The 25,311-nt window shown below is 36.4% G+C and overlaps 1 protein-coding gene across 1 annotated transcript; it reads left to right on the top strand.

Annotated features, from left to right (window-relative positions):
* The first annotated feature begins 378 nt into the window (after positions 1–378).
* Positions 379–25,208, top strand: LOC127451217 (syntaxin-binding protein 2-like). Its single transcript, XM_051715733.1, has 19 exons — positions 379–485; positions 5,424–5,473; positions 5,566–5,647; positions 5,791–5,867; positions 7,480–7,555; positions 8,306–8,409; positions 10,808–10,962; positions 11,082–11,166; positions 13,734–13,864; positions 14,347–14,454; positions 14,532–14,589; positions 15,198–15,263; positions 15,350–15,430; positions 18,542–18,683; positions 18,797–18,903; positions 21,091–21,189; positions 21,280–21,365; positions 23,487–23,647; positions 24,260–25,208. The coding sequence occupies exons 1-19, from the start codon at positions 449–451 to the stop codon at positions 24,337–24,339; spliced, it is 1,785 nt and encodes a 594-aa protein (XP_051571693.1). The 5' UTR covers positions 379–448; the 3' UTR covers positions 24,340–25,208.
* The last annotated feature ends 103 nt before the right edge of the window (positions 25,209–25,311 follow it).

Here is a 25,311-nt window from a genome sequence, read left to right as displayed (position 1 = left end):
AGAGAACTGAACTGTCCATTTAAGGTATTTTGGTGGAAATGTTGTGGATTCATGAAAAATAATCAGTTGTGGGGAGAAAGGAAATCTACTTTTTAATTGTAACTATGGCAGTTATAGTTTTAACATAACAAATACCATACCTTCTTTTATAGAATACATAGTTTCTAACCATTAGGAGCAGTGCATGATTTTACCTGTGGTCACTAGTCTAAGTTACTACAAAGGCCACAGTTAAACTATGGTTACTATGTGAGAAATATGATTATTGCTATCTATTACAATGCTTAATTGTTATTTAACTTGGGACATAATTAAGACTTTTATTTTATATAGGGAACTTTTATTTTGCTTTTCTTTTCCGGGGTTTTGTCCATCAGGGTGTGTAGGAGATGCCATTATCTCTGCCTTCACTGACCTGCTGGAAATCTGTCAACAGGGAAGTGTTAAGATGGCCCCGAGTGGATTAAAAGCGGTCGTAAATGACAGTAAGTGACATTTAATCTCCAAATACAACCTTTAACATTTTTACTGTAGATATATGAAATGGTTAAGAGCCTATATGTTGATAACGATATATGGAAGTGCATCTATAAGATGGCAACAGATGTACAGTGAGTGCTCGATACGTCCTGCTGGAAACTTCCGTATGAAGCTGCTCAACTCTTTTATACTAACACTTCAACTCTCATTCACTGCAACTTCAAAACACGTTTACTCTTCAGAAATGTCATCTGTTTAAATGGAGAGGATTGTCTTATATTTATACTGCATGAATGAAAACAGTTCTTGTGTCAAGTGTGGTCTTGTGATCGACCTCACGGTGGACATGAATAAATACTCATAGGAAAAGTCTCAATTTCTTTCTTCATTAAACTATTGAGACAACGGCACCATAACACACATATTTATAATGTGGTATTATTACTATTGTGTCATGCTTGGCTGCTTTTCCAATATATGTGTTGCTCTTATTCTGAATTCATCCAAATTTGACAATATAACAGTAATTGCATTTGGGAAAGAAATAAGTTTTCACTGTTTACAGGCTCTAAAATGAAAATAAACACGGTTTTAGTGTCAATCACATATTTATTCATTTATTTAATTTCACAAATATAATCTATAATAATTGATCAAGTCATTAAAGAGCAACAATCCAGTCATTTCTCATTCTGGTATTTCTCAATCATTCTTTCTGAAGCAAATTCAACAGAAACAGACAAACGGTTTTAGGTAGTTGTGAAAAATGTTGTATAGTGAGGATGCTTTCAAAAATAATACCATGAATACTTTTTTATTTACCAATTAAATTCATACAAAGTGCACTGAACTAAAAAAAAAATCAGTATTATCACCCTACACTTTTAAAACAGTTTTTCAAGGTTTTTGGCAGATACATTGTTCCAAGCATTTTGGAGAACTTGCCACAGTTTAATGCATTTAAGCTGTCTCAATTGCTTTTATGTGTGTGTAAACATACAATATATATATACACACATACATACATTGGCGGCCAAAAGTTTGGAATAACATAGAGATTTTGCTCTTATGGAAAGAATTTGGTACTTTTATTCACCAAAGTGGCATTCAACTGATCACGATGTATAGTCAGGACATTGATAATGTGAAAAATTACTATTTTAATTAATAAAAAAAATTCAGAACTTCTTAAACTACTTCAAAGAGTTCTCATCAAAAAATCCTCCATGTGCAGCAATGACAGCTTTGCAGATCCTTGGCATTCTAGCTGTCAGTTTCTCCAGATACTCAGGTGACATTTTACCCCACGCTTCCTGTAGCACTTGCCATAGATGTGGCTGTCTTGTCGGGCACTTCTCACACACCTTACAGTCTAGCTGATCCCACAAAAGCTCAATGGGGTTAAGATCCATAACACTCTTTTCCAATTATCTATTGTCCAATGACTGTTTATTTGACCACTCTAACCTTTTCTTTTTGTTTTTCAAAAGTGGCTTTTTCTTTGCAATTCTTCCCATATGGCCTGCACCCCTGAGTCTTCTCTTTACTGTTGTACATGAAACTGGTGTTGAGCGGGTAGAATTCAATGAAACTGTCAGCTGAGGACATGTGAGGCGTCTATTTCTCAAACTAGAGACTCTGATGTACTTATCCTCTTGTTTATTTGTACATCTGGTCTTCCACATCTCTTTCTGTCCTTGTTAGAGCCAGTTGTCCTTTGTCTTTGAAGACTGTAGTGTACACCTTTGTATGAAATCTTCAGTTTTTTGGCAATTTCAAGCATTGTATAGCCTTCATTCCTCAAAACAATGATTGACTGATGAGTTTCTAGAGAAAGCTGTTTCTTTTTTGCCATTTTTGACCTAATATTGACCTTAAGACATGCCAGTCTATTGGATACTGTGGCAACTCAAAAACAAAGACAAAGACAATGTTAAGCTTAATTTAAGGAACCAATCAGCTTTCAGCTGTGTTTGATATAATGGCAAGTGATTTTCTAGTATCAAATTATCAATGTAGCATGAATACTCAAGGATAAGGTGTTGGAGTGATGACTGCTGGAAATGGGGCCTGTCTAGATTTGATCAAAAATGACTTTTTTCAAATAGTGATGGTGCTGTTTTTTTCATCAGTAATGTCCTAACTATACTTTGTGATCAGCTGAATGCCACTTTGGTGAATTAAAGTACCAATTTCCTTCCGAAACAGCAAAATCTGTACATTATCCCAAACCTTTGGCCACCATATATATATATATATATATATATATATATATATATATATATATATATATATATATTAGCGCTGTCAATCAATTAAAATCTATAATCGAATTAATTACATGACATGCTGATTAATTAATCGCATATATCATTATTTGCTGAGAAAGGCCTCCAAATAAAGATAATTCAGTATTAATGATACATAATAATTCAGATAATCAGATTAAAATATATTGAATTATTGTGGCAGATGACAAAGATGTCATTTACGGGTGGGACATGTCCCCACCACTTTTTGAAAAAGCTTTCGTCAGGTAAGTGTCTAATGCAGAAGAAACATGTCCAGTTCTTGAGCAGGAGTTTCCATTTTGTTTGTGTGTGTTATAAGTGGCGATCCAACAATGGACTTTGTTATTTTTAATGTTATAATGAGTACTTGTTCCGGCTGTTATATGTGCTGTTGAGTATCAGCGGGTGGCGATTTTCCTTTTGCATCCGAATGTGCACTCTACTCACTCTGCTGTTCCGCAGCCCACACTCCTTTCCAGTTAAATCACAAAGCAAATTGCAAGCAGATGTGTATAAATTTGTCTTAAAATATGGTTTGATCTTATATTACAATAATGAACAAACACAATCTGTTTTAACTAATAACACACAAATTATTGTATTGCGCTTGCACATAATGAATGCATCATTCAAACATTCACACTGTAGGTTGGAAAAAGTATGTGAACCCCTAGGCTAATTATGAAAAGCCATTTAGAGTCAGGAGTTGGCAAACCTGGTATCCAAATAATGAAACCTGATTGGAGGTGTGGTTAGAGCTACTTTGACTTAGTTCTGCTACTTAGTACTCAAACATCTACTGTTGTGGACCATCTCAAATGGTCTCAAAAGACCTACAATCAAGAATTGTTGCTTTGCATAAAGCTGGAAAGGGTTACAAAATTATCTTGGAGAGCTTAGATATTCATCTGTCTACAGTTAGACAAATTGTCTATAAATGGAGATGATTTAGTACTGTGGCTACTCACACTAGAAGTGGCCGTCATGCCAAGATGACCGCAGAATGCTCAATGAGGTAAACAAAGAACCCTAGAGTGACATCTAAAGACTTGAAGGAATCATTGAAACTGGTTAACATCTCTGTTCATGAGTCTACTATATGGAAAACATTAAACAGGCATGGTGTCCATGGCAGGACTCCACGAAGGAAGCCTCTGCTTTCCAACAAAAACATTGCTGCGCTCCTGAAGTTTGCCAAAGACCACCATGACACTCCACAACACTATTGGGAAAATGTTATGTGGACTGATGAAACTAAGGTTGAATTGTTTGGGAAAAACACGCAACACTTCATATGGCATAAAATGGGCATCGCATACCAACATGAAAACATCATCCCAACGGTGAAGTACGGCGGAGGAAGCATCATGATTTGGGGCTGCTTTGGGGTCTGTACTGCTTGCCATCATCGAGGGAAAATTAATTCCCAAGTTTATCAAGATGTCCTACAGGATAATATCAAGGTGGATGTGCACCTGCTGAAGGTCAGTAGGAGTTGGGTGATGCAGCAGGACAATGACACTAAACATCAAAGTAAATCAACTATAGAATGGCTTAAAAAAAAAAAAAAAAAAAAAAAAACTTTTAAAATGGCCAAGTCAGAACTCAGATCTTAACCCAATAGAGATGCTGTGGAATGACCTCAAGAGAGCCATTTACACCAGGCAGAGATCCTAAGAATATGGCTGAGCTGAAGCAGTTCTGTAAGGAAGAATGGTCCAAAATTCCTTCTGAACGTTGTTCAGGTCTAATCCACAGCTACCAGAAACACTTGGTTGAGGTTATTGCTGCCAAAGGAGGATCGACCAGTCATTAAATCCAAGGGTTCACTAAATTTATCTACAGCACTGTAAATGTTTAATGGAATGTGTTAAATTAAGACATGAAAGATTATAATTGTTTGTGTGTTGTTGGTGTAAGCGCATTGTGTTCGTCTATACTTGTGACTTTGATGAAAAAAAGATAAAATTTTATGACCAATTAATGCAGAAAACCAGCTAATTCCAGAGGGTTCACATACTTTTTCTTGCCACTGTACATCTACTGACGTATAGATGCAATTTTCATTCATTAAATTAAAAAGTTATTTTAGGGCGGATTAGAATCCGGAACTCCTTATACAAGAGGCGAAAACTTTTTCATGAGACCCATCAGTCCTTCTGGCTATAAAGTTACTGATCCACATATTTATCCACTGACTAACAGCTTATGTGGCATCCGGACGGTTACCTTCTAGACACAGCAATCCTGTGTAATCGGCTCTTATTCTGTGGCTGCGCTGCTTGTGAGGTTTGTTGAGGCACGCACAACTGCCCCGCTCTGACACGGCTCTTAAAAACAGATGTACTTCAAGCTTGAAATGTTCAGATGGTAGGAAAATACTTACCTTTATTACGGATTTTACGTACGGGTCAGGACTCGGGAGGCATGATTGTGTTAATTTTTAATGCTTTATTTTTTTTATATATTTAATCGCAATAAATTAAATCGACAGCTCTAATATATATAAATATTGTATGTTACAAGATCACATAATCATTTTAAATACTATTAATATATTACTCTTTCATGTTTGTGATGTATAAAACACTACAGCTGATGTTGATGTTCTCGAACCATGCTAAATTCTTTATCCCATTTCCATTTCCGTAGAAATTCTTAATGGTGTCATAAAGAGTGTGAAGAAAGATGGAGAATGGAAGGTAATATTTGTATGGTCTATTGCAGTCTAGCAGTATTTTGTATATATTTTAAATCATTTGCCTGAATGACTCTACTTAATTTGTTTGTTTAGGTGCTCATTGTTGATCACATGAGTATGCGGATTCTGTCTTCATGCTGTAAAATGTCCGACATAATGGCTGAGGGTGTTACAAGTGAGTTCATTCTTTCTCGTTGACCATTCAGTGAGTTTCACTATGATGTGGTGTGAAGTGTCTGTTCTTGTTGCTTGTTGTTGCCCCATGTACCACTATGAATTATGAAAACAAGATGTGAGCTGTGCTGTATTTCTTAACAGTTGTGGAAGACATTAACAAGCGGAGGGAGCCGATACCTAGTCTGGAGGCCATTTACCTCATATCCCCTGTGCCAAAGGTGAAAGCTCTACTCACACACATCTCACAATTGTGCAACTTTATGAAGCTTTAACATGATGCCGAATGTTATTATGAATTTCTTCCTGAAACTCCCGTGTTTCCAAGTTGGTTGGAAGAGGGTAATTTTTCAATGTTTTTTTTCCTCCCCTTTTCTCCCCAATTTGGAATGCCCAATTCCCAATGTGCTCTAAGTCCTTGTCCGGGTGGCGGAGGACGAATCTCAGTTGCCTCCGCATCTGAGACCGTCAGTCCGCACATCTTATCACGTGGCTTGTTGAGTGCGTTACCGCGGAGACGTAGTGTGTGTGGAGGCCCACGCTATTCTCCGCGGCATCCATGTACAACTCACCATATGCCCCACCAAGAGCAAGAACCACACATTATAGCGACCACGAGGAGGTTACCCCATGTGACTCTACCCTCCTTAGCAACCGGGCCAATTTGGTTGCTTAGGAAATCTGGCTGGAGTCACTCAGCATGTCTTGGATTTGAACTCGTGACTCCAGGGGTGGTAGTCAGCGTCAATACTAGCTAAGCTACACAGGCCCCCAATGTTAAGTCACAGCTTGATATGCATAGACAACTATAAGTAAACCATTTGTTGGTTTATTTCCCTGAAAAAATAACTAACACTATGGCTCTGTGGTGCTGTCAACACATTGCTCTTTTTCTTTGAGCATGAAGACCAGCCAGACATAGCAACACTTTCTATGTTTTCATCCAAGTTGCGAATTTAATTTATGCAAAAAAACCATAATATTTAAAAAACAATGTGCTAATAAAGCCGTGTTTCCTTCCCATGTGTTTAAAAGAAAAAAATCGTCAATTACAGAGAAATTGTAGCCACTGTGACTCTTATTAATAAAATACTCGCAATTTAGAGCACGCAGACAAAACACTGTAAAGAGCTTTGTTTCATGTCTGGGAGTGACAGTGCGTCACACAGTTCTGGGACCACTATGTGTGTGCGTTCCTCCTTTCATATGTCTTTGCCCTGCGGATCTGTAATATATTTTTCAAGTGTCAATATACCTTCTCTTCTGTACAGTTCAAGTTTGTTTTCAACTTATTTGCTCTGCAAACTGAATGCAGGCTATTTCAGGATGACCAGAGCAACATTTCAGATGTGATCATTGGTCCTCTGTTTAGTCCAGTTATGAACAAGTTATTCAGTCACATGACTTTTTTGATGCGCATCTAGTATACATAATAAATTCAATAGGAGTTTATTCAGTATATGTGTTTCCATCATAGTTTATGAGCATTTCTTCTTATCGAATAAAAAATGTATCCACTTCAAGCAAGCATTGAGATTTTTTTTGCATCTTGGTGTTTCCATCCAGCAATTTTTGTGTGACATGCTGAAATGCGTAAGTGGATGGAAAGCCAGCTAATGACTCTAACAGTGGCGTGAGTTTGGGGCATGACTATGTGTTTGTATCGACCAATAGAAGATGGGGGAGTTTTCTGGCATCTGTTTAAAAGCAATCTTTTAATTAAATACTTTTGCAATTCAATTTGGTGATGCTAGTGAAGCAGAAATTGCTCACTTCAGCTTTAAAGCAATGTTTACTTTACCTGTCTAACTTTTTATTTTTATTTTTGTACAGTCAATTCAATCCCTTATCGGTGATTTCAGAGAGTCAACCTACACATATAAAGCAGCACATATCTTCTTCACTGACAGTAAGACCATTCATTTTTATTATTTGCTTTTGATGTTTTGTTTTTTGCTTCTGGGAATTCACATAAATTCATAGCAATAGTGTAATATCGTCTGATAGCATCTGCGCTGTTTACTAAAGTATGCAAATCAGATAATGGTGCAAACAAATTCCACAAAAATCCAGAACATTCTCTAATAAGGTTCTAATCTCTGTTAAAGTTGGATCGCAGGTGCTATGTAAAAAAACAAAGGGTTTTGCACTGTTATAATTAGAGGTAGACGATATATCGGTTTTGCCAATTAATCGGTGCCGATAGTTGCTTTTTGGAACTGTCGGTTGTCGGCAGAATTCTTTGCCGATAGTTTTTCCGTCATTTCAGAATAAGAGTCCTCTGTGTTTCGGGCTTGTTTGTATTTAAAAGCCCAACTTAAAGCACCACATCTTATTTTTTTTTCTGGTTATTATTGTGATTTTGTTTTAAAAAAAAAAAACTGCCTCTGGGATTTTATTCATTTTGGACTCATAGAATAAGAATAAGAAATGTTTTTGGATGCTATAAATCGATTTTAAAAACTATCAGTCGATTAATCACCACTCTAGTTATTGGTATTGTCAAAATCCACAATCGGTCGACCTCTAGAAATAATACAGCAAGCTACAGTGGCGCAAAGTTAGTGAATATGCCTTTCAGCCTGTCATGTTTGCATGCTGTACATGTTCTGGATTTATGCACTTGATAAACTGTCCATCTGTATTCACTCTATTTCAGCTTGTCCAGATGGGCTTTTTGCCGATCTCGGGAGGTCAAGAGTTGCCAAGATCATCAAAACTCTGAAGGAAATTAATGTTGCTTTCATTCCATATGAATCTCAGGTGTGTGGCCTCTAAGGGCTCCTCTTAGTAACTAAACCTGCACTATGCTTCGGCATTAAAAATGTCTGCAAATCTTCTCTTTCAGAATGAGCACTTTAATGTAATGTTTAAAGTTACACTATGTGACTTTTGGTCCTCTAGTGGTTGGAGCATAAAATGGCAAGATAATTGTGGAGGAACATTTTATGTGAGTTGTGATTAGGAACTGCTCTTCTGACTGATTAATCTCATGGTTTGAGCGAGGACTTGAGATTACCTGCAGAGCGGAGTCATGACGAGCTATTTTCATGTTATTATTATGTTATTCGCTTAAAAATGTATAACCGATATATTATTTACTTTGAGGAAGATAAACAACACTCATAATTATACTTTAATATGATTATTAAATATTGTACTGCACATATCATATTAAGAGGTGAAACTTGTGAAATGGCTGATATGAGTCCAATTGAAGACACTCGGTCTATACACTGCAAACAATAAAAGACCGTAATATAAAAATGCAAAACGTGGATTTAATAATGATGAAATACTTTATAGAACTATGCAATATAACAATTACAATAATACATTTTTAATCGTTTATCTGGAAGTAAAGTTACAACAGAGAGATGGTTACATGCTAAACAAATGAATAAAAATGACTGTGCTATGAAATAATCACATTATTGACAACTTGAGATGAGCATAAATTTATGGGGAATTGTACCTATAGTGGCTTTTTAGATCTGTTTAAATGGGCTATCTACTAAAAGGATAAAATGGCAAGTGTCTGTACTCGAATATGTTCCTCCAAAAGGTCTTTATTGGCTTAAGTTTTAACCATTAGGTCTTCCTTAGGCAAAAGAAAAAAAAATGCCGAAGAAAACTGGAAGATTGGAAATCTTGAAACTGCTGCAATGTTATAAAATACTCAGAAGACATGAATATTAGTGTATATATATAACAGAAGCTTCACTGAAAAAAACTAAACTTATAAACACATTGCGATCAGTACACATGTTCGATTCATTAAAGTATGACAAACAATGTAAGCTTCAACAACACTATCAGAAAACATATCCAAGCAATATAGCAGGTAAACAACTTCGCCAAACAGTAAAAAAAACAGTTAAATCCATTAGGAGAGTGATTTCACTCTGCTGCTGTCCTGACTCCAGAAACCGCGACTGGTTTGACTGATCAGCTATCGCACTTGCTTCTTGCGGCACAGCCGGACCTTTTTTCTCAGCTTACGGATATGACGTAAATAAGTTTGAATGACACAAGCCTGCTATTTCCCGCCAAATCCGACCCGACAGCTCAAATTCCCTCAAAATAAAATAATTATTGTAGGCTTACTGAAGTGAATCGGGGTAAGACGCGGACATGGTTTTGAACATGGATTTTTATGTACTCAATAATGCATTTTTGTTCATTGTAACCAAAAAAATCTCACATAGTGCAGCTTAAATGCAATGTAATGTTTTATTGTCACGTAAAAGTGCTTACACAGAAATCCCTATGGTGGGAAACAATTATTATACTCAAATGTTATATGTTAATTGAAGGTCCATTTCTCTTCATTTGTTCTCCATTGTAATCTGCAATTTTTATCATTGACAACTGAATATGAAGAGGATGCAAATGCAAACAAACACTGAAATGTCCTCGGCTGTTTGGGTTTTGCATCCTGTATGGATTTAATATTTAAAATTGTAAGGAATGTAATTCTGTTCTCTTATATAAGGTTTGCAACACTAGTTGGATTGGATTGGGATGAAGTCGGAACAAAGTGTTTACATGACATTTAAAAAAGAGAAATTAGACTGAAATAGAACCTTTTAAGTGCATGTACACATACTTAGTGTCAAAAAAATTACAAACCACTCTCATTCAGTGCAATTCCATTAAAGGTGAAGAGTGTAATTTCTGCCACTAGTGTCACAGAAATTACATACTTCACATATAAAGGGATGGTCCATCCAAATATGAAAATTCTGTCATGATTTACTCTCAATGACTTTCTTTCCTCTGTGGAACGCCAAAGGATATGTTTAGCAGAATGTCTGAGATTCTCTTTTCTATACTATGAAAGTGGTTAGTGACCAGGGGCTGTCAAGCTCCAAAAAGGACAATAAAAGCACCAATAAAAGCAGCACATATGACTCCCAAGACTTCTGAAGCTGTATGACAGCTTTGTGTGAGGATCAAACTGAAATTTAAGTCATTATTCACTTCAAAGCTTGACGGCCATGGTGGTCATCTTTCACTTTCATTGTGGAAAAGAGTAGCTTGGACATTCTGCTATAAAAAAAGAAAAGGTGAAGGTGAGTAAACGGTGACAGAATTTTCATTTTTGCCTGAACAATCCTTTTAATGATCACTTTGTTTTGATGTTTTTACTCAAACACAGGTGTTTTCTTTGGACAACCCCAGCTCCTTTCACACTTTCTATAGCCCAACTCAGACTAGTCTAGATGACAGGGCCAGGAAGATGGAGGCCATGGCTGAGCAGATCGCCACACTCTGTGACACGCTGAAGGAGTATCCAGCCATCCGCTACCGCCAGTACTGAACACGCATTCATTCACTATTATTTCCTTTTAGATTCTAGTTAAAACTGGTGTAATTTGATTTGTTTGAAGTGTACGTGAACTTTAACATTAAACCAAATGTGTTTCTCTAAGGGGCCCAAAAGAGAATTTCACACTAGCAGAGATGGTGATGGACCGTCTGAATGCACACAAGGCAGACAATCCCAGTATGGGAGAGGTGAGGTGTAGGAATATTTACTGTGATGTTTTTCTGTGTCTCCAAAACCAAACGCACACTACAGGACTGAAGCTTGTTCTCCTTTGATGTTTTAAGTCTGCCATTAGATTGCAACAAAATTCCCTAGATAGTAGCCAACTTGCAATGCCTGCCCATCCGAGTGTGCATAATTGTGCAACATCCTGTTGCTACTCACAGATGCAATGACACCTGTCAAACTGGGTTCAGTCTTGTTTCAAACAGGTTTGAAATCTGGTTAATCGGAGATGATATGTGTCCACTGTTTGTATAAAGTGGGAACCATGAAAAAAAATCAGATTTTTGCAAATGGGTTTCAAACTGAATATCAGATTCAGATTGGATTTCAAGTGGTATTTCGTCCTTTGGGACACAATGTCATACAAAAACACATAGTGACTACAGCTGTGTCTGAATTTACTCTTGACATCGTACTGACACTTAATTGATTTAGACATACAAGATATTTACTTAAGTGTCTGAAGAAACTTGCGAAATGAAAGTCATTCTTAAAGATCAGTTTTGAAAAAGAAATTTAGTTCAGTGTGAGCAAAGCCTGATATTGTAAACATCACTGCACTGAACATCTGACACAAGATACAGCTTTTCACACAAATGCCTTCACACCTTCCATTTCATCTTTACAAAATGATACTTCTTGACTGCTGTACCATTTCTTATGCTGTCTTCTAGACTTTTTCTCTCTCTCTGTTTTTCCTGTGCTCGTCTCTCAGCTGATATTTCTCTGATCGTCAGGTGGGTGTTGGATGCAAAACTTGTTGTTCTTTCTTTGTGCTTTGCTGCTTTTGTTCTTTTTGAATATTTTTTAGTTGTAGCCTCACATTTGTTTTCTCTTTGATCCTGCTTTTACTTTCTGAAATTTAAGGGTGCTATGCAGTTAAAAACAGGCCAGCTTTTCAGTCTAGATTTCATTAGATATTTGGCTTTTTACCTCAATAAACTGAAAGCACATAAAGTACATGACAAAAAAAGAAAAAAAACAAAGTTTATTTTGTGCATTTCACTGGAACATTATTTTCAGTATCTTAAAATTACATTCGCTAAGCGCCAAATGCGATTAAGAATTGGTTTTGGTGAGTAAAATGGAGTGACTTACCAGGTTGCTGATACATTTTTTTAGGTACTGAAACCAGAAATGGTTTACATCACAATTTAACAAATGATTATAAAACTTTTTTTGGTCGTAAAAAGGCGGACAAAAAAACTCCATATTCCTGGTAAACCATCAAAACTAAAATTTGAGGAACATAACCAGAATAGGTTTTAAATTTTTTTGGGAATGTGGCATTTTACTGATACACTGATCAGCCACAACATTAAAATCACCTGCCTAATATTGTGTAGGTCCCCCTCGTGCCGCCAAAACAGCGCCAACCCACGTCTCAGAATAGCGTTCTGAGATTATATTCTGCTCCGCACAATTGTACAGAGCGGTTATCTGAGTTACCGTAGACTTTGTCAGTTTGAACCAGTCTGGCCATTTTCTGTTGACCTCTCTCATCAATAAGATGTTTCCATCCGCAGAACTGCCGCTCACTGGATGTTCTTTTTGGCATCATTCTGAGTAAATTCTAGAGACTGTTGTGTGTGAAAATCCCAGGAGATCAGCAGTTACAGAAATACTCAAACCAGCCCGTCTGGCACCAACAATCATCCATGTGATTATCTATTCAGCCAATCATGTGGCAGCAGTGCAGTGCATAAAATCATGCAGATACATGTCAGGAGCTTCAGTTAATGTTCACATCAACATCAGAATGGGGAAAAAATATGATCTCAGTGATGGCATGGCATGACTGATGGTGCCAGATGGGCTAGTTTGAGTATTTCTGTAACTGCTGATCCTGGGATTTTCACACACAACAGTCTCTAGAATTTACTGCCAAGGAGACTGCTGATGTCAAGATGTAAAGTGAAAAAGGAGTTACATTTGGACTCATGGATTACTTTAATGCTGCCTTTATGTGCATTTTGGAGCTTCAAAGTTTTAGCCATCATTCACTTGCATTGTATGGACCTACAAAGCTGAAATATTCTTCTAAAAATATTAGTTTGTGTACAGCAGAAGAAAGAAAGTCATACACATCTGGGATGGAAGGAGGATGAGTAAATAATGAGAGAATTTTCATTTTTGTGTGAACTATCCCTTTATATACATCATCTTAGTTCACACACCATTGAAAAGTGTGGCTACAAGATAATTTTAGACCTTGACTATACTTAAAAAAAAAAAAAAAAAAAAATATATATATATATATATATATATATATATATATATATATATATATATATATATATATATATATTTAAAATGGAGAAAATTCTGAGGGAGCGTGATCATTTACAAATATATGTAAAAGATATTGGCTGTAAAAGTTACAGGTTTAGGACAGACAGAAAGATAATTAGACAAGCGTATACAGCAAGTGGTCTGGCATGTACTGTATAACATTAAAATATAATTAACACACTGATACATTCCCGTGGTTGAATTGCAATTGAATAGCTTTTGTGATTTTGACTGACAGGGCACGGACAAAGCTCGCTCTCAGCTGCTGATTGTGGACCGTGGATGTGACCCCATCTCTCCTCTCCTGCACGAGCTGACCTTTCAGGCTATGGTCTATGATCTCCTAGATGTCCAGCAAGACATTTACAGGTGCATGATTCTTTGCTTTTCTGTAGGTACCTACAAGTTCCATTACAAAATGATTGAAGGATCCATTTCCATGCCATATTCATGCTAAATATGACCAGTGGTGTACAGTGTCCACAAAAAGTATTTGGACACCAAAGCCAAGCTAAAATGTATGAATGTCATTGCATTATAACATCATATCTAGCCAAATAGCATTTATTTTAAAGAAATATAGCACAAACTCACTTTTGGAGCAAAAATGAGGTCTGTTTATGATAATAAAAAAAACATGCATAGATTGTTCAAAACTTTTACAAAAAATATTTGGATACATTGAGGAACATTGTTAATGTGATAAATGACATCTATAGGACATGAATGAAGGATATTTTGTTATCTAACACTGTGTCCAAAAGTGTCCAAAAGTATCTTAAGTAAATACAAGCAAACCACTGTTTATTATTGTTGCCGTTACTCTTTGAATCATTATATATTGTTGACAGGTACCAGACAGCAGGGATTGGAGAGGCTAGAGAGAAGGAAGTGTTGCTGGATGAGGATGATGAACTGTGGGTGCAGCTGCGGCACATGCACATCGCAGATGTTACTAAGTAAGAGCAGCTCAACTATTCTCTTTCTTTCACCTGCCTGCTGTGCTTTTGTGCTGATAGCTTCCGTTGTGTTTCAGAAAGGTGACGGAGCTCCTGCGCACGTTCTGTGAGAGTAAGAGGATGAACACAGACAAGGTACACGCAAACGTTCTCTAGCCACTTTCCATTAATAGGGTACAAACTGGTGTCCTATTCCTTTTTTAAAGCAATAAAGGCACAAATGCTTGTTCTCTAAAGAGAGAACCTTTAGATATGTTAGATTAAACAATACTCTAACATAAAATTAGTGCAGAAATAACCCTGTCTGGGTTTGCTGTGTGATAATGACCAGCTGACTGTTACCCCATGTGACTCTACCCTCCCTAGCAACCGGGCCAATTTGGTTGCTTAGGAGACCTGGCTGGAGTCACTCAGCACACCCTGGATTCGAACTCGCGACTCCAGGGTTGGTAGTTAGCTATTTAGGAAAATGGTTGCATGGGACAACAGTAAATTATACAGCTATGTACTATTGATGTGGTGTATTATTGTACTGGTGTGATGAATATGGCAAAATTAGAAAAAACAAACAAACAAAAACACATTAATAAATGCTGTTAAAATAGGTTGTTAATTTTTAGTTCATGATGCCTAATGCATAATGTTAAGAAACACAACCTTACTGTAAAGTGTTGTCAGTTTGACTTAAAGTCCTATTTTCTTCACCATTCATACTAAAGTGCCATTAATATTTCATCTATCAGGCCAACATCAAAGATCTTTCACAAATGCTGAAGAAGATGCCACAGTACCAGAAAGAACTGAGCCTGGTATGAGTTTTCCAATCAAACACCTTTTTTCATGTAATTTCATTCATTTTGAATCCTGATGACAGAAGTGTTTGTGTTCTTGACAGTACTCCACTCACCTGAACCTGGCTGATGCTTGCATGAAGAAGTTTAAGAATGCATTAGACAAGCTCTGTGAGGTGGAGCAGGTCAGTGCTTTGACACTTTCTCATTTTGAAGCAGATTAGAAAACTCCTGGAGCACCTTAATAACTTTCTGCCTTGTCATTATTATTTGAAAAGCAGTATTAAATGATGTTATGAATTTAGCATGTAGAGTTAGTGATATATGTATATATGTGATGTATAACCATCAAGCATATGTTCTTATGATAAACATCTTTAACAGACTGTTTATACTCTTTATGGATACATTTCAGAGGGTCCTTTACTCAGTTTCCTTACTATGGATAATCTTCTTATTGTAAAATTATGCAACAGCTTATGGGCTGAACTTTGAGCTGTTGCAGTAAAATAATGTACAGGAAGTAATTGCGTAATCTTTGAAAGTACCAACCACATTGCTGGTCATTGTGCATTACTACACAGCAATCCCCTGTTTTATGTATTGCAGATGGACAGTTTTAACTGTCTGCTCAGATGTCCACTTAGCCCATATCTCTGTGTTTGAGATGTTATGAGCAGCTGGTTAATGACTGAAAATGAGAGCGGCTAATGCACTTCTTTTCATACTGTATATGTAACAGTTGGTGCTCTGCTAATGCATAACTCTCTTTCATTTTGATGGATCCACATTTCTATGTCTAGCAACTTTATTTATTATTTTATGTATTTATTATGTAAATATCTACCTTGACATGTGCCTCCGTTTGATAACTGTGAAGTTCCGGCTGTATTAGTCAAACGTTGTCATTTTTACATACGATTATTGCTGTGGATATGTTTAAAAATTAATTTTTATGTCATTATATATCTAGCTGAAAAATTTGAGGAATTTGCAGAAATATGTGACATTTTAAGCTGGCAGATAAAATGTCATTTTATCTCATCTCTGGTAACTTCTATCTTTTGGCCAAATCATTACTGATAACATTTGAAATTATTTTGTTTTTAAATTCCACAAGTTGAAATGATAAAAAGTGCCACATATATGGTCACAAGTTTCGAAGTAATCTAGAGGCAAACAATTGGATCCACTTATGTTTGAATGCATGGTTTTTGGTAACCCACCTGATAGTCTTCCAGGGTTCCCACAGTCATGGAAAACCTGAAAATGTCAGGGAATTTTGTAATTGTGTTTTCCAGTCCTGAAAAATTTATGAAAATTAATACAATCTTAAGAATCATGGAAAGTTTTATAGTGAATATACATACAGTACATACAAATAAGGAGAAATAAAGTTATGCTCTAAAATAATTCATCGTCTACATATTGCTCTTGTTTAGAGTAAAAGATTTGTGAGTGAAATTGGTTCAAAATTCTGAATGATTCATTAGCGAATCAGTCTGAATAGCGTGCAGCAATCTGGTTCCGGAAGTAAAAATCCCATAAATTAATTTTCAACGATAACTTATAAACCTTCAAAAACAGACCTACCATGAGCTCCGAGGTTGTTCATCGATGGTATATGCTTCTGTTGAAGCTTTCGACTTCATTGTTTAAAAATCGTGTTTGATATATTACCCATAGTGCAGCAGAGAAAGATCCACCAATCAGAGAACCGTGGCCAACCAAGCCTTGGAGCGGTTGCGTGCTTCCAAGACACACAGTGAATGACTCAGTCTAGGCTGTCTCTTCACCCTCAAACTACTTATCTGTTTGTACATATAATAATATTGAGCTGTAAACTTAAAATATATTGTTTCAGTACTTGTAATTGACAACCTAAAATCAATAGTTTTATATATTTCTATCATTATTTTTTATTTGATCACGTCATTCGCAATGCTTCATGGGACTGTAGTTCATGCCCTAGTGAAAGATAGTAAGTGCACAGTCTTGTACCTTTGTCCAATTTTCAAATACATTTTTGCTTCAAATCTAATTATTTGTAATGTTGTGATTCACCTCGGAATTGGTTGGTTCAGTTCATGGCTGAGAACTCTTTTGTGAAAAGTCTATGGAAAAAATTAATGGGGAAAAATACATCCGGAAACCAGGTGGCTGAAAAGGTGGGCAGGGACTATTGCGCTCTATTTGAATGCTTTTTATAAATCCTTATCAAGTTATCACAGATAACTAGAAAGCTAAGCTATTGGTCAACAAGAGTGGAAACCCTAGTCCAGAATCACATTAGATGTTTGCAGTAGTTAAAATGGGTTGTTAGTGTTATTATTAGAGCCGTCAGAATAAATGCGTTAACGCATGCGATTAATTAAAAAAGTTTAACGCATTAATTTTTCTTAATCGCAGTTAACACATTTACCGTTAAAACAGCATAAACCAGCATAAACATTTGTTGTGAGGGTGGAACCTTTGTAATGTATCCACCCAGACTCATTACACTGACACACACTTCACAAACAGACACAACAGCGTTTCGTGTCAGTGGTAAAATGATGGAGAAAGGACCTCTTAATGCTATTTGATGTACAAAACAAGCCCAGATGGGACTTGTGATAAAAATCAAGTATTTTTCAGCCTATGTAAGGCACATTTTAATCACCACAGAAGCACGTCAAGTCTTAACTATCACCAAAATGCAGAATGAGACGTTTTTGTCTGCAAGTGCTTTTCAGGTGGAGATCAAAGTGCCGCTTGACACTGGCGTTGACGCTGTGATGCAAATCACGAACAGTTTCACTACTGCTGTAGAAAAGTGGATAGCCACCGTCTGCTGGCTGATTAGTATTGTGAAGGATGAGAGTTTAAGAGATTTAATACCCATTGCAATGAGAATGCAATCTATGGGGAAACTAGTTCTTTCAATTAGTCAAACTCCCACTTCGAGTTTGGGAAACGTTTAATGTAACTTGAATTGGTGATATTTTAGTGCATTTCTATCTTTATACTGTGGAAGGCTTTGTTTAAAAAATGGTAATAAAGCATTATATTCCTAAGATGGAAATAAATGCCTTTTGACAGGAAAAGAAGTATACATTATATAGTGTCAAATTTCAGCACTTTTAAAATCTGCGATTAATCGTGATTAAAATTTAATCGACTGACACCACTAGTTATTATCCTTTATCCTATGATTGGGTCTGCACAGTGTTGCAGTAGAACTGCTATAGATATCAAATGGAAGAAGGATGCTATCACTAACATAATTTTACCTGATTTTAACATTCTCTCTGTAGGACTTGGCAATGGGGTCAGACGCGGAGGGGGAGGCACTCAAAGATGCCATGAAAAGTATTGTCCCTGTGCTTCTTAACACTGAGATTCAACCCTATGACAAAATCCGCATTATACTGCTCTACATTTTCCATAAGAAAAAGGGTAATATCTCTCTCTTTGATTATGACTTCATCTTAGACTGACGTCGTGAATGCATATTTACAATAAACTCTGCAAATGTATAGTCTCAATCATGATTTCTGCCCTACACACAGGCATTGGTGAAGAGAATCTCACGAAACTCATCCAGCATGCCAACGTGCAGCAGGACAGAAACATCATCACCAACCTGCAGCACCTGGGCTGCCCCATCATCACTGGGGTAAGAGGAAAGCATCTGATATCAGAGTATAGACCCGGATGATATTTGGGGGGAAAAAACCTGCTAAATGGATTTAAACATGAATGGAACTGACAAAAGTGCTGAGTGATATATTGAATATCCACAATATATTAATTTTAAGATCATGTCATTAGATTTGTTTCATGATCCCACCTTGTCTTGCAATAAGATTTTTAAATAGTGTCTCTTAAACTTCAGTAGCAAAAACAGTGTTAGAGTTCAAGAGGCAAAAGAGATCATTGCAGTAATTCAAAGCTCTGATTTAACTATTTGTTTGCAGCATAACTCCTCAACACCAAACATGTTTACAGAAGTCATTGCATGGCATTGTTTTTTATGTGTTAAACTTTATTACTAAAATATACTGTTGTGCTCAAAAGTTTGCATACCCTTGGAGAATTGGTAATATATGTACCATTTTTAAAGAAAACATGAGTGAGCAGGCAAAACACATTTCTTTTATTTCTTATGGGATTCATATTCAACTGTAGGTTGTAACAGAATGGCACAATCATAAAACAAAACATGACAAAGAAAAAAATGAAATGACCCCTGTTCAAAAGTCTGCATACCCTTAGTTCTTAATACAGTGTATTGCCCCCTTTAGCATCAATGACAGCGTGCAGTCTTTTGTAATAGTTGTCTATGAGGCCCCAAATTCTTGCAGGTGGTATAGCTGCCCATTCGTCTTGGCAAAATGCCTCCAGGTCATGCAAAGTCTTTGGTTGTCTTGCATGAACTGCATGTTTGAGATCTCCCCAGAGTGGCTCGATGATATTAAGGTCAGGAGACTGTGATGGCCACTCCAGAACCTTCACCTTTTTCTGCTGTAACCACTGGAGGGTCAACTTGGCCTTGTGCTTAGGGTCGTTGTCGTGCTGGAAAGTCCAAGAGCGTCCCATGCGCAGCTTTCGTGCAGAAGAATGCAAATTGTCTGCCAGTATTTTCTGATAACATGCTGCATTCATCTTGCCATCAATTTTCACAAGATTCCCCGTGCCTTTAGAACTCACACACCCCCAAAACATCAGTGAGCCACCAACATGCTTCACAGTGGGGTTGGTATTCTTTTCACTATAGGCCTTGTTGACCCCTCTCCAAACATAGCGCTTATGGTTGTGATCATAAAGCTCTATTTTGGTCTCGTCACTCCAAATTACAGTGTGCCAGAAGCTGTGAGGCGTCTCATATTGTAACCAGGCTTTTTTGTGGCATTGGCGCAGTAAAGGCTTCTTTCTGGCAACTCGACCATGCAGCTCATTTTTGTTCAAGTATCGTCGTATTATGCTTCTTGAAACAACCACACTGTCTTTTTCCAGAGCAGCCTGTATTTCTCCTGAGGTTACCTGTGGGTTTTTCTTTGTATCCCGAACAATTCTTCTGGAAGTTGTGGCTGAAATCTTTCTTGGTCTACCTGATCTTGGCTTGGTATCAAGAGATCCCCGAATTTTCCACTTCTTAATAAGTGATTGAACAGTACTGACTGGCATTTTCAAGGCTTTAGATATCTTTTTATATCCTTTTCCATCTTTATAAAGTTCCATTACCTTGTTACGCAGGTCTTTTGACAGTTCTTTTCTGCTCCCCATGGCTCAGTATCTAGCCTGCTCAGTGCATCCACGTGAGAGATAACAAACTCATTGACTATTTATACACAGACACTAATTGCAATTTAAAAAGCCACAGGTGTGGGAAATTAACCTTTAATTGTCATTTAAACCTGTGTGTGTCACCTTGTGTGTCTGTAACAAGGCCAAACATTCAAGGGTATGTAAACTTTTGATCAGGGCCATTTGGGTGATTTCTGTTATCATTATGATTTAAAAAGGAGCCAAACAACTATGTGATAATAAATGGCTTCATATGATCACTATCCTTAAATAAAAGACATGATCAGTCATATTTTCAAAATCATTGCCAAAATTTCACAATTTCTGCCAGGGTATGCAAATTTTTGAGCACAACTGTATATAAAAATGGCTGTTCATTACTATAGTATGTATTGTTAGATTGGTATATTCCCTGTGTTCATTTAGTTAAAAAACAATATGGAAAGTTTCCTTTATGGTTTTAACTAGATTTTTTTACTGTGTTTCAGTTCTTACAGTAAACATTTTAAATCTAATTGGCTACGATGGCTGTTTGATTCATTTCTTATTTTTTTAGGGCGCTAATGCTGGTAAGACACTGCCTGATAGGAAAGAACGTACAGAACCCACATATCAGCTCTCCAGGTGGACACCCATCCTCAAAGATGTGATGGAGGTCAGGAAATGCTGCTCTTTAGGTTTATAGACATACATGAATGATGATTGTAACAATAGTATTCTCATTTAAATTCCCTCTGCTGTGCAGAATATCATTGAAGACAAGTGTGACAGAAAGCAGTGGCCGTTCCTGTCTGACCCCGCCCCCATCACCACCACAGATACGACAGTCAGGTACCTTATTACAGCATGACAGATTATGTTTAAAAAAGGGATTACCTAGCCAGTGATAGAATAGATTAATTAAACATGATAATTCATCTTTTGTATCTCAGTAACAAAATACTTTTAGGCTGGATAATCAACTGAAATGGCTTTCGCTATTGACATTTGTGATATTGTAGATGATTATAATTCAGCTGTCTTTTGAATGTTGTTTTAAAATAGGCCTAGATTGCTTTCATGTTTACAAGTGCGCTTTCTGAGAAATTCTGAGGAAATGGTGCAATTGTCATTTCATTCATTTGTCACATTGGGGGACCTCTGATAGCCAAATGTCCCGCCCATATTCTGATGAACAAATCAAGGTTTTTCTAGTTGATAATTCTTAAACTATTCCCTCCAATTCTTTAATATGTGGTTAGTTATATCTTGCAAAGGACCAGTAGTTTATTACTAAGCCCAATCCTAAAGTGCTGCATTATTTTAACCCTGTTTTTTTTTTCCGTATAGTTTTAATAAATAGCTGATTAAATTATAGTAGTAACATTCAGTTTCAATTTGACTTTTAATAAATGGCACATTATTATTTAAAATAGTAATGTTGATAACCCATAAAATTTCTCTGTTTCGTGCCAACCTTGTTTTCTTCAAAATGTTTAAAAAGTGTGCAAAAATCATTGCACCACACCACATTATTTACAGTGAATATTCTTCTGGTTTGTGCCAAAAGCAATTTTGTGTGTGTGTGCGTGTAAAATTGATCACTATGTTGTTTTCCCCCATAACAAGAGAACTGTTTAGCTTGATGAAGCCAATATTTTACATTCACACTTATTCTGCATTTTCTCAGAAATACATTGACAGTGAAATAATTATATTTTAATTCCAATAAAAGCTGCATTAGGTAGAATTGGATTTGTTTTTAATTCTATATAACCCATTGAAATATGATGGTGATGATCATATGAAATTAATTTGCTGTACGGCTGTCAATCAATTAATATTTTTAATCAAATTGATTACGAGTTGCCAATTAATTAATCAAATTAATCAAATACATTATATCAATATTTGCTGAGGAAGGCCCCAAATAATAATATAATATAATAATAAAAATAATATAATATAATAACTAATTCAGATAATTCAGAGACATTATATTATTGTGGTCAACAAGTGATTTACTAATACAAAAAGTCCATATATTGTATATTTTATTTTCATATCATTGAACATAAGCCTATCACTGGTCTACCGTTCGAGGTAGACCGGGCTGTTCTGTTGTGTCTGTCTGTGCTATTTTTTTGGGTCCATGTACACATGCGTCAGACGGATGCTTTTGGAGCATCTAACTGTGGGAGAAGGATATAGCTGCAGGCAGAGCTCCAAAAAGGGGCGGGAACTCCAAACCGCCAGCAAAGGTATAAGGACCCCTAACCTAACCCTTTCCCTAACCATCAGTGGAAGTGACTCCCCCTTTTGGAGTAACCCCGCCCCCTCTATGTAGTAACCCAACCCTCTTTTGAAGATTCTGCCCCCATTTGTAGCTATACCTACTTGAATTGTAGTCGCGATTCACTGGTTTTCTGTGTCAAGTTAAATACAGTTTGAAACTTTAATGCGTATCAAGAACTTTCATTCAGCGTTGTGCTCTTTCAATTTGTCTTTGAACTCAAGAATACATCCAGCTATTCTCTTTTTGTGCTGTTTGCTCTTGTTAATGTGTGTTTTTTTTGTGTGTGTGTGTGTGTGGCCTGTATAATTGGGGCTGCGCTGACTGCCCCCTGCTGACAGTTAACATGTTAAATCGACAGCCTTAATTAAAAGTGCAGTTATTAACATTTATTTCTCTTTACACACTAAGGGTCAAATCCATCAAATGATGTGACTACTCCTGTTAATTATTTCAGTTGTAAGTCATTGGGACACAAATAGCACGGCTTCATGAGAATGACTCGTATACAGAATGTTTTTTTGTCAAATCATTTTGAGGTTGCAAAACTAAAACTAAAACGCACTGCTTTGCATCTTGTCTGAAATATTTAAACTACTTCCCAACAGCCTGTAGCACATAATGAATCATTTCATTATGTAGACTGTGTGGTCTGACAGTCCTCTTGTATCCTACCACAGCAGTGCACGGTTTGGACACTGGCACAAGAACAAGTCTGCCACAGAGTACCGCAGCGGCCCTCGCCTCATCATCTTTGTGATTGGCGGCATGACTCACTCTGAGATGCGCTGTGCTTATGAGGTGACCCGTGCTGCCGAGGGCAAATGGGAGGTTCTGATTGGTGAGACTAGATTTCTTACACTCTTATTAATGAATATTAACGATATATTTAATCGACCATATTGGTTATTTATCATTATTGACCAGTATTTTTTGTCAGATATTTAATTGTGGACTCTCGTTCCCACCGATTCAAGATGAGTTAAACCTTTGCTGTAATCAGTACCAATTTAAAGGGAAAGCGCTAGATTAAAAGTCTTTTCTAATGTTACTTTGAAATGCAAAATCTAATTTCAGCTCTGAATTATTGTTCATTTATTGTTCCGTTATTACTTGTTCATTTTTCCATCTACGCAATAGCCAAAGTTTAAAATTTCATACTGTATCCTACACACAGTACTTCATACTGTGAATAATTTTCTGTCTATCCAAGGACTATAAATATTCATAGTTGGTAATTTTTTTTTTCTCATTCAAATAGAATACCTTTTAGTAGACAAAATAGTATAGATCTGATATATCAGCTTTTTATTTGTTATCGGCAACAACATAAAAATTATTATTGATTTATTTGTATTTGTTATTTCAATATCAGTGCATCGCTTATGTCACATATTTGAATTCCCATGCAGATTGTTTTGTTCGCAATATCAAATATATTTTTCTTTTGAAGGGTCGTCTCACATTCTAACTCCAACCGACTTCCTGAATGACCTGAAGAAGTTGGACCAGCCTACGTCAGATGAGCAGTGAACCACCCAAAAGATTCGTTCTAATGGGCTCACGTGAAACCAGATACTCTGAAGTTCTGATTTTATGAAATTACCAGTAAAAAGACACATTTTAGATCAAATCACAAGGAACTAGCTTACTGATTATTTGCTGTCTTTATATAGTACTGGTGGCATGTGTGTGTGTGTGTATGTGTGTGTGTGTGTGTATGTGTGTGTGTGTGTGTGTGTGTATGTGTGTGTGTGTGTATGTGTGTGTATGTGTGTGTGTGTGTGTGTGTGTGTGTGTGTGTGTGTGTGTGTGTGTGTATATATATATATATATATATATATATATATATATATATATATATATATATATATTCATGCTGTTGTTTACTGCTATTTAATTTAAATGAAGAAAGAAAATATATGTGAGAATGCTATAATTTGAAATCATGTTCCCAAAGCCTCATATTTGTGCAAATATCTGGATAAAATCTTGCCTTTCCCTTTATAAATGTTAGTACTTGTAAGATCTGATTTTCAGATATGCACACTGTAATAATTGATCACACTGGAGACACGCTGTTCCGACTGCCTTGTTTATTATTGAGGTTTCATCTTGCTACTACCTTCAGCTGGAAAGCTTCAGCAGACTTTTGTAACTTATAGCCAAAAAGCATTTGCTACATAGATTTGCATTTGCAATTTCCAATCAGTTTTTTCGCCCCCTTTTGGTGAAGGCATGAAATATTTCATCTCAGATCTTTTTTATTTTTTATGCTCTAATCTTGTGCACTTTTCTATTCTACTGTTATGCTATCACAGATTAGGTGGATGTGTTTCACTGGGTCTTTTTGGTTGTTGTCTTTTTGTTAACAATTCTAAATAAACTGTGCATATACATCAGTTTGACACATTTCTGTATTGTTACAGATCTAAAAAGAGACAATGGGTGTCTGATTAATGGCATGATTGGATAAGTTTAAATATATTATGTTTTTAATATACC

Source organism: Myxocyprinus asiaticus, chromosome 14, assembly GCF_019703515.2.
Source record: "Myxocyprinus asiaticus isolate MX2 ecotype Aquarium Trade chromosome 14, UBuf_Myxa_2, whole genome shotgun sequence".
Lineage (NCBI taxonomy): Eukaryota > Metazoa > Chordata > Actinopteri > Cypriniformes > Catostomidae > Myxocyprinus > Myxocyprinus asiaticus.
This window is presented reverse-complemented; position numbering and strand designations above follow the sequence as displayed.

Excerpts from the sequence above, each read along its gene's own strand:
- LOC127451217 (XM_051715733.1), top strand. The coding sequence starts at position 449 with ATGGCCCCGAGTGGATTAAAAGCGGTCGTAAATGACA. Across the intron at positions 11,167-13,733 it reads ACAATCCCAGTATGGGAGAG|GGCACGGACAAAGCTCGCTC; the intron begins GTGAGGTGTAGG and ends TTTGACTGACAG. Across the intron at positions 21,366-23,486 it reads ACCACAGATACGACAGTCAG|CAGTGCACGGTTTGGACACT; the intron begins GTACCTTATTAC and ends ATCCTACCACAG.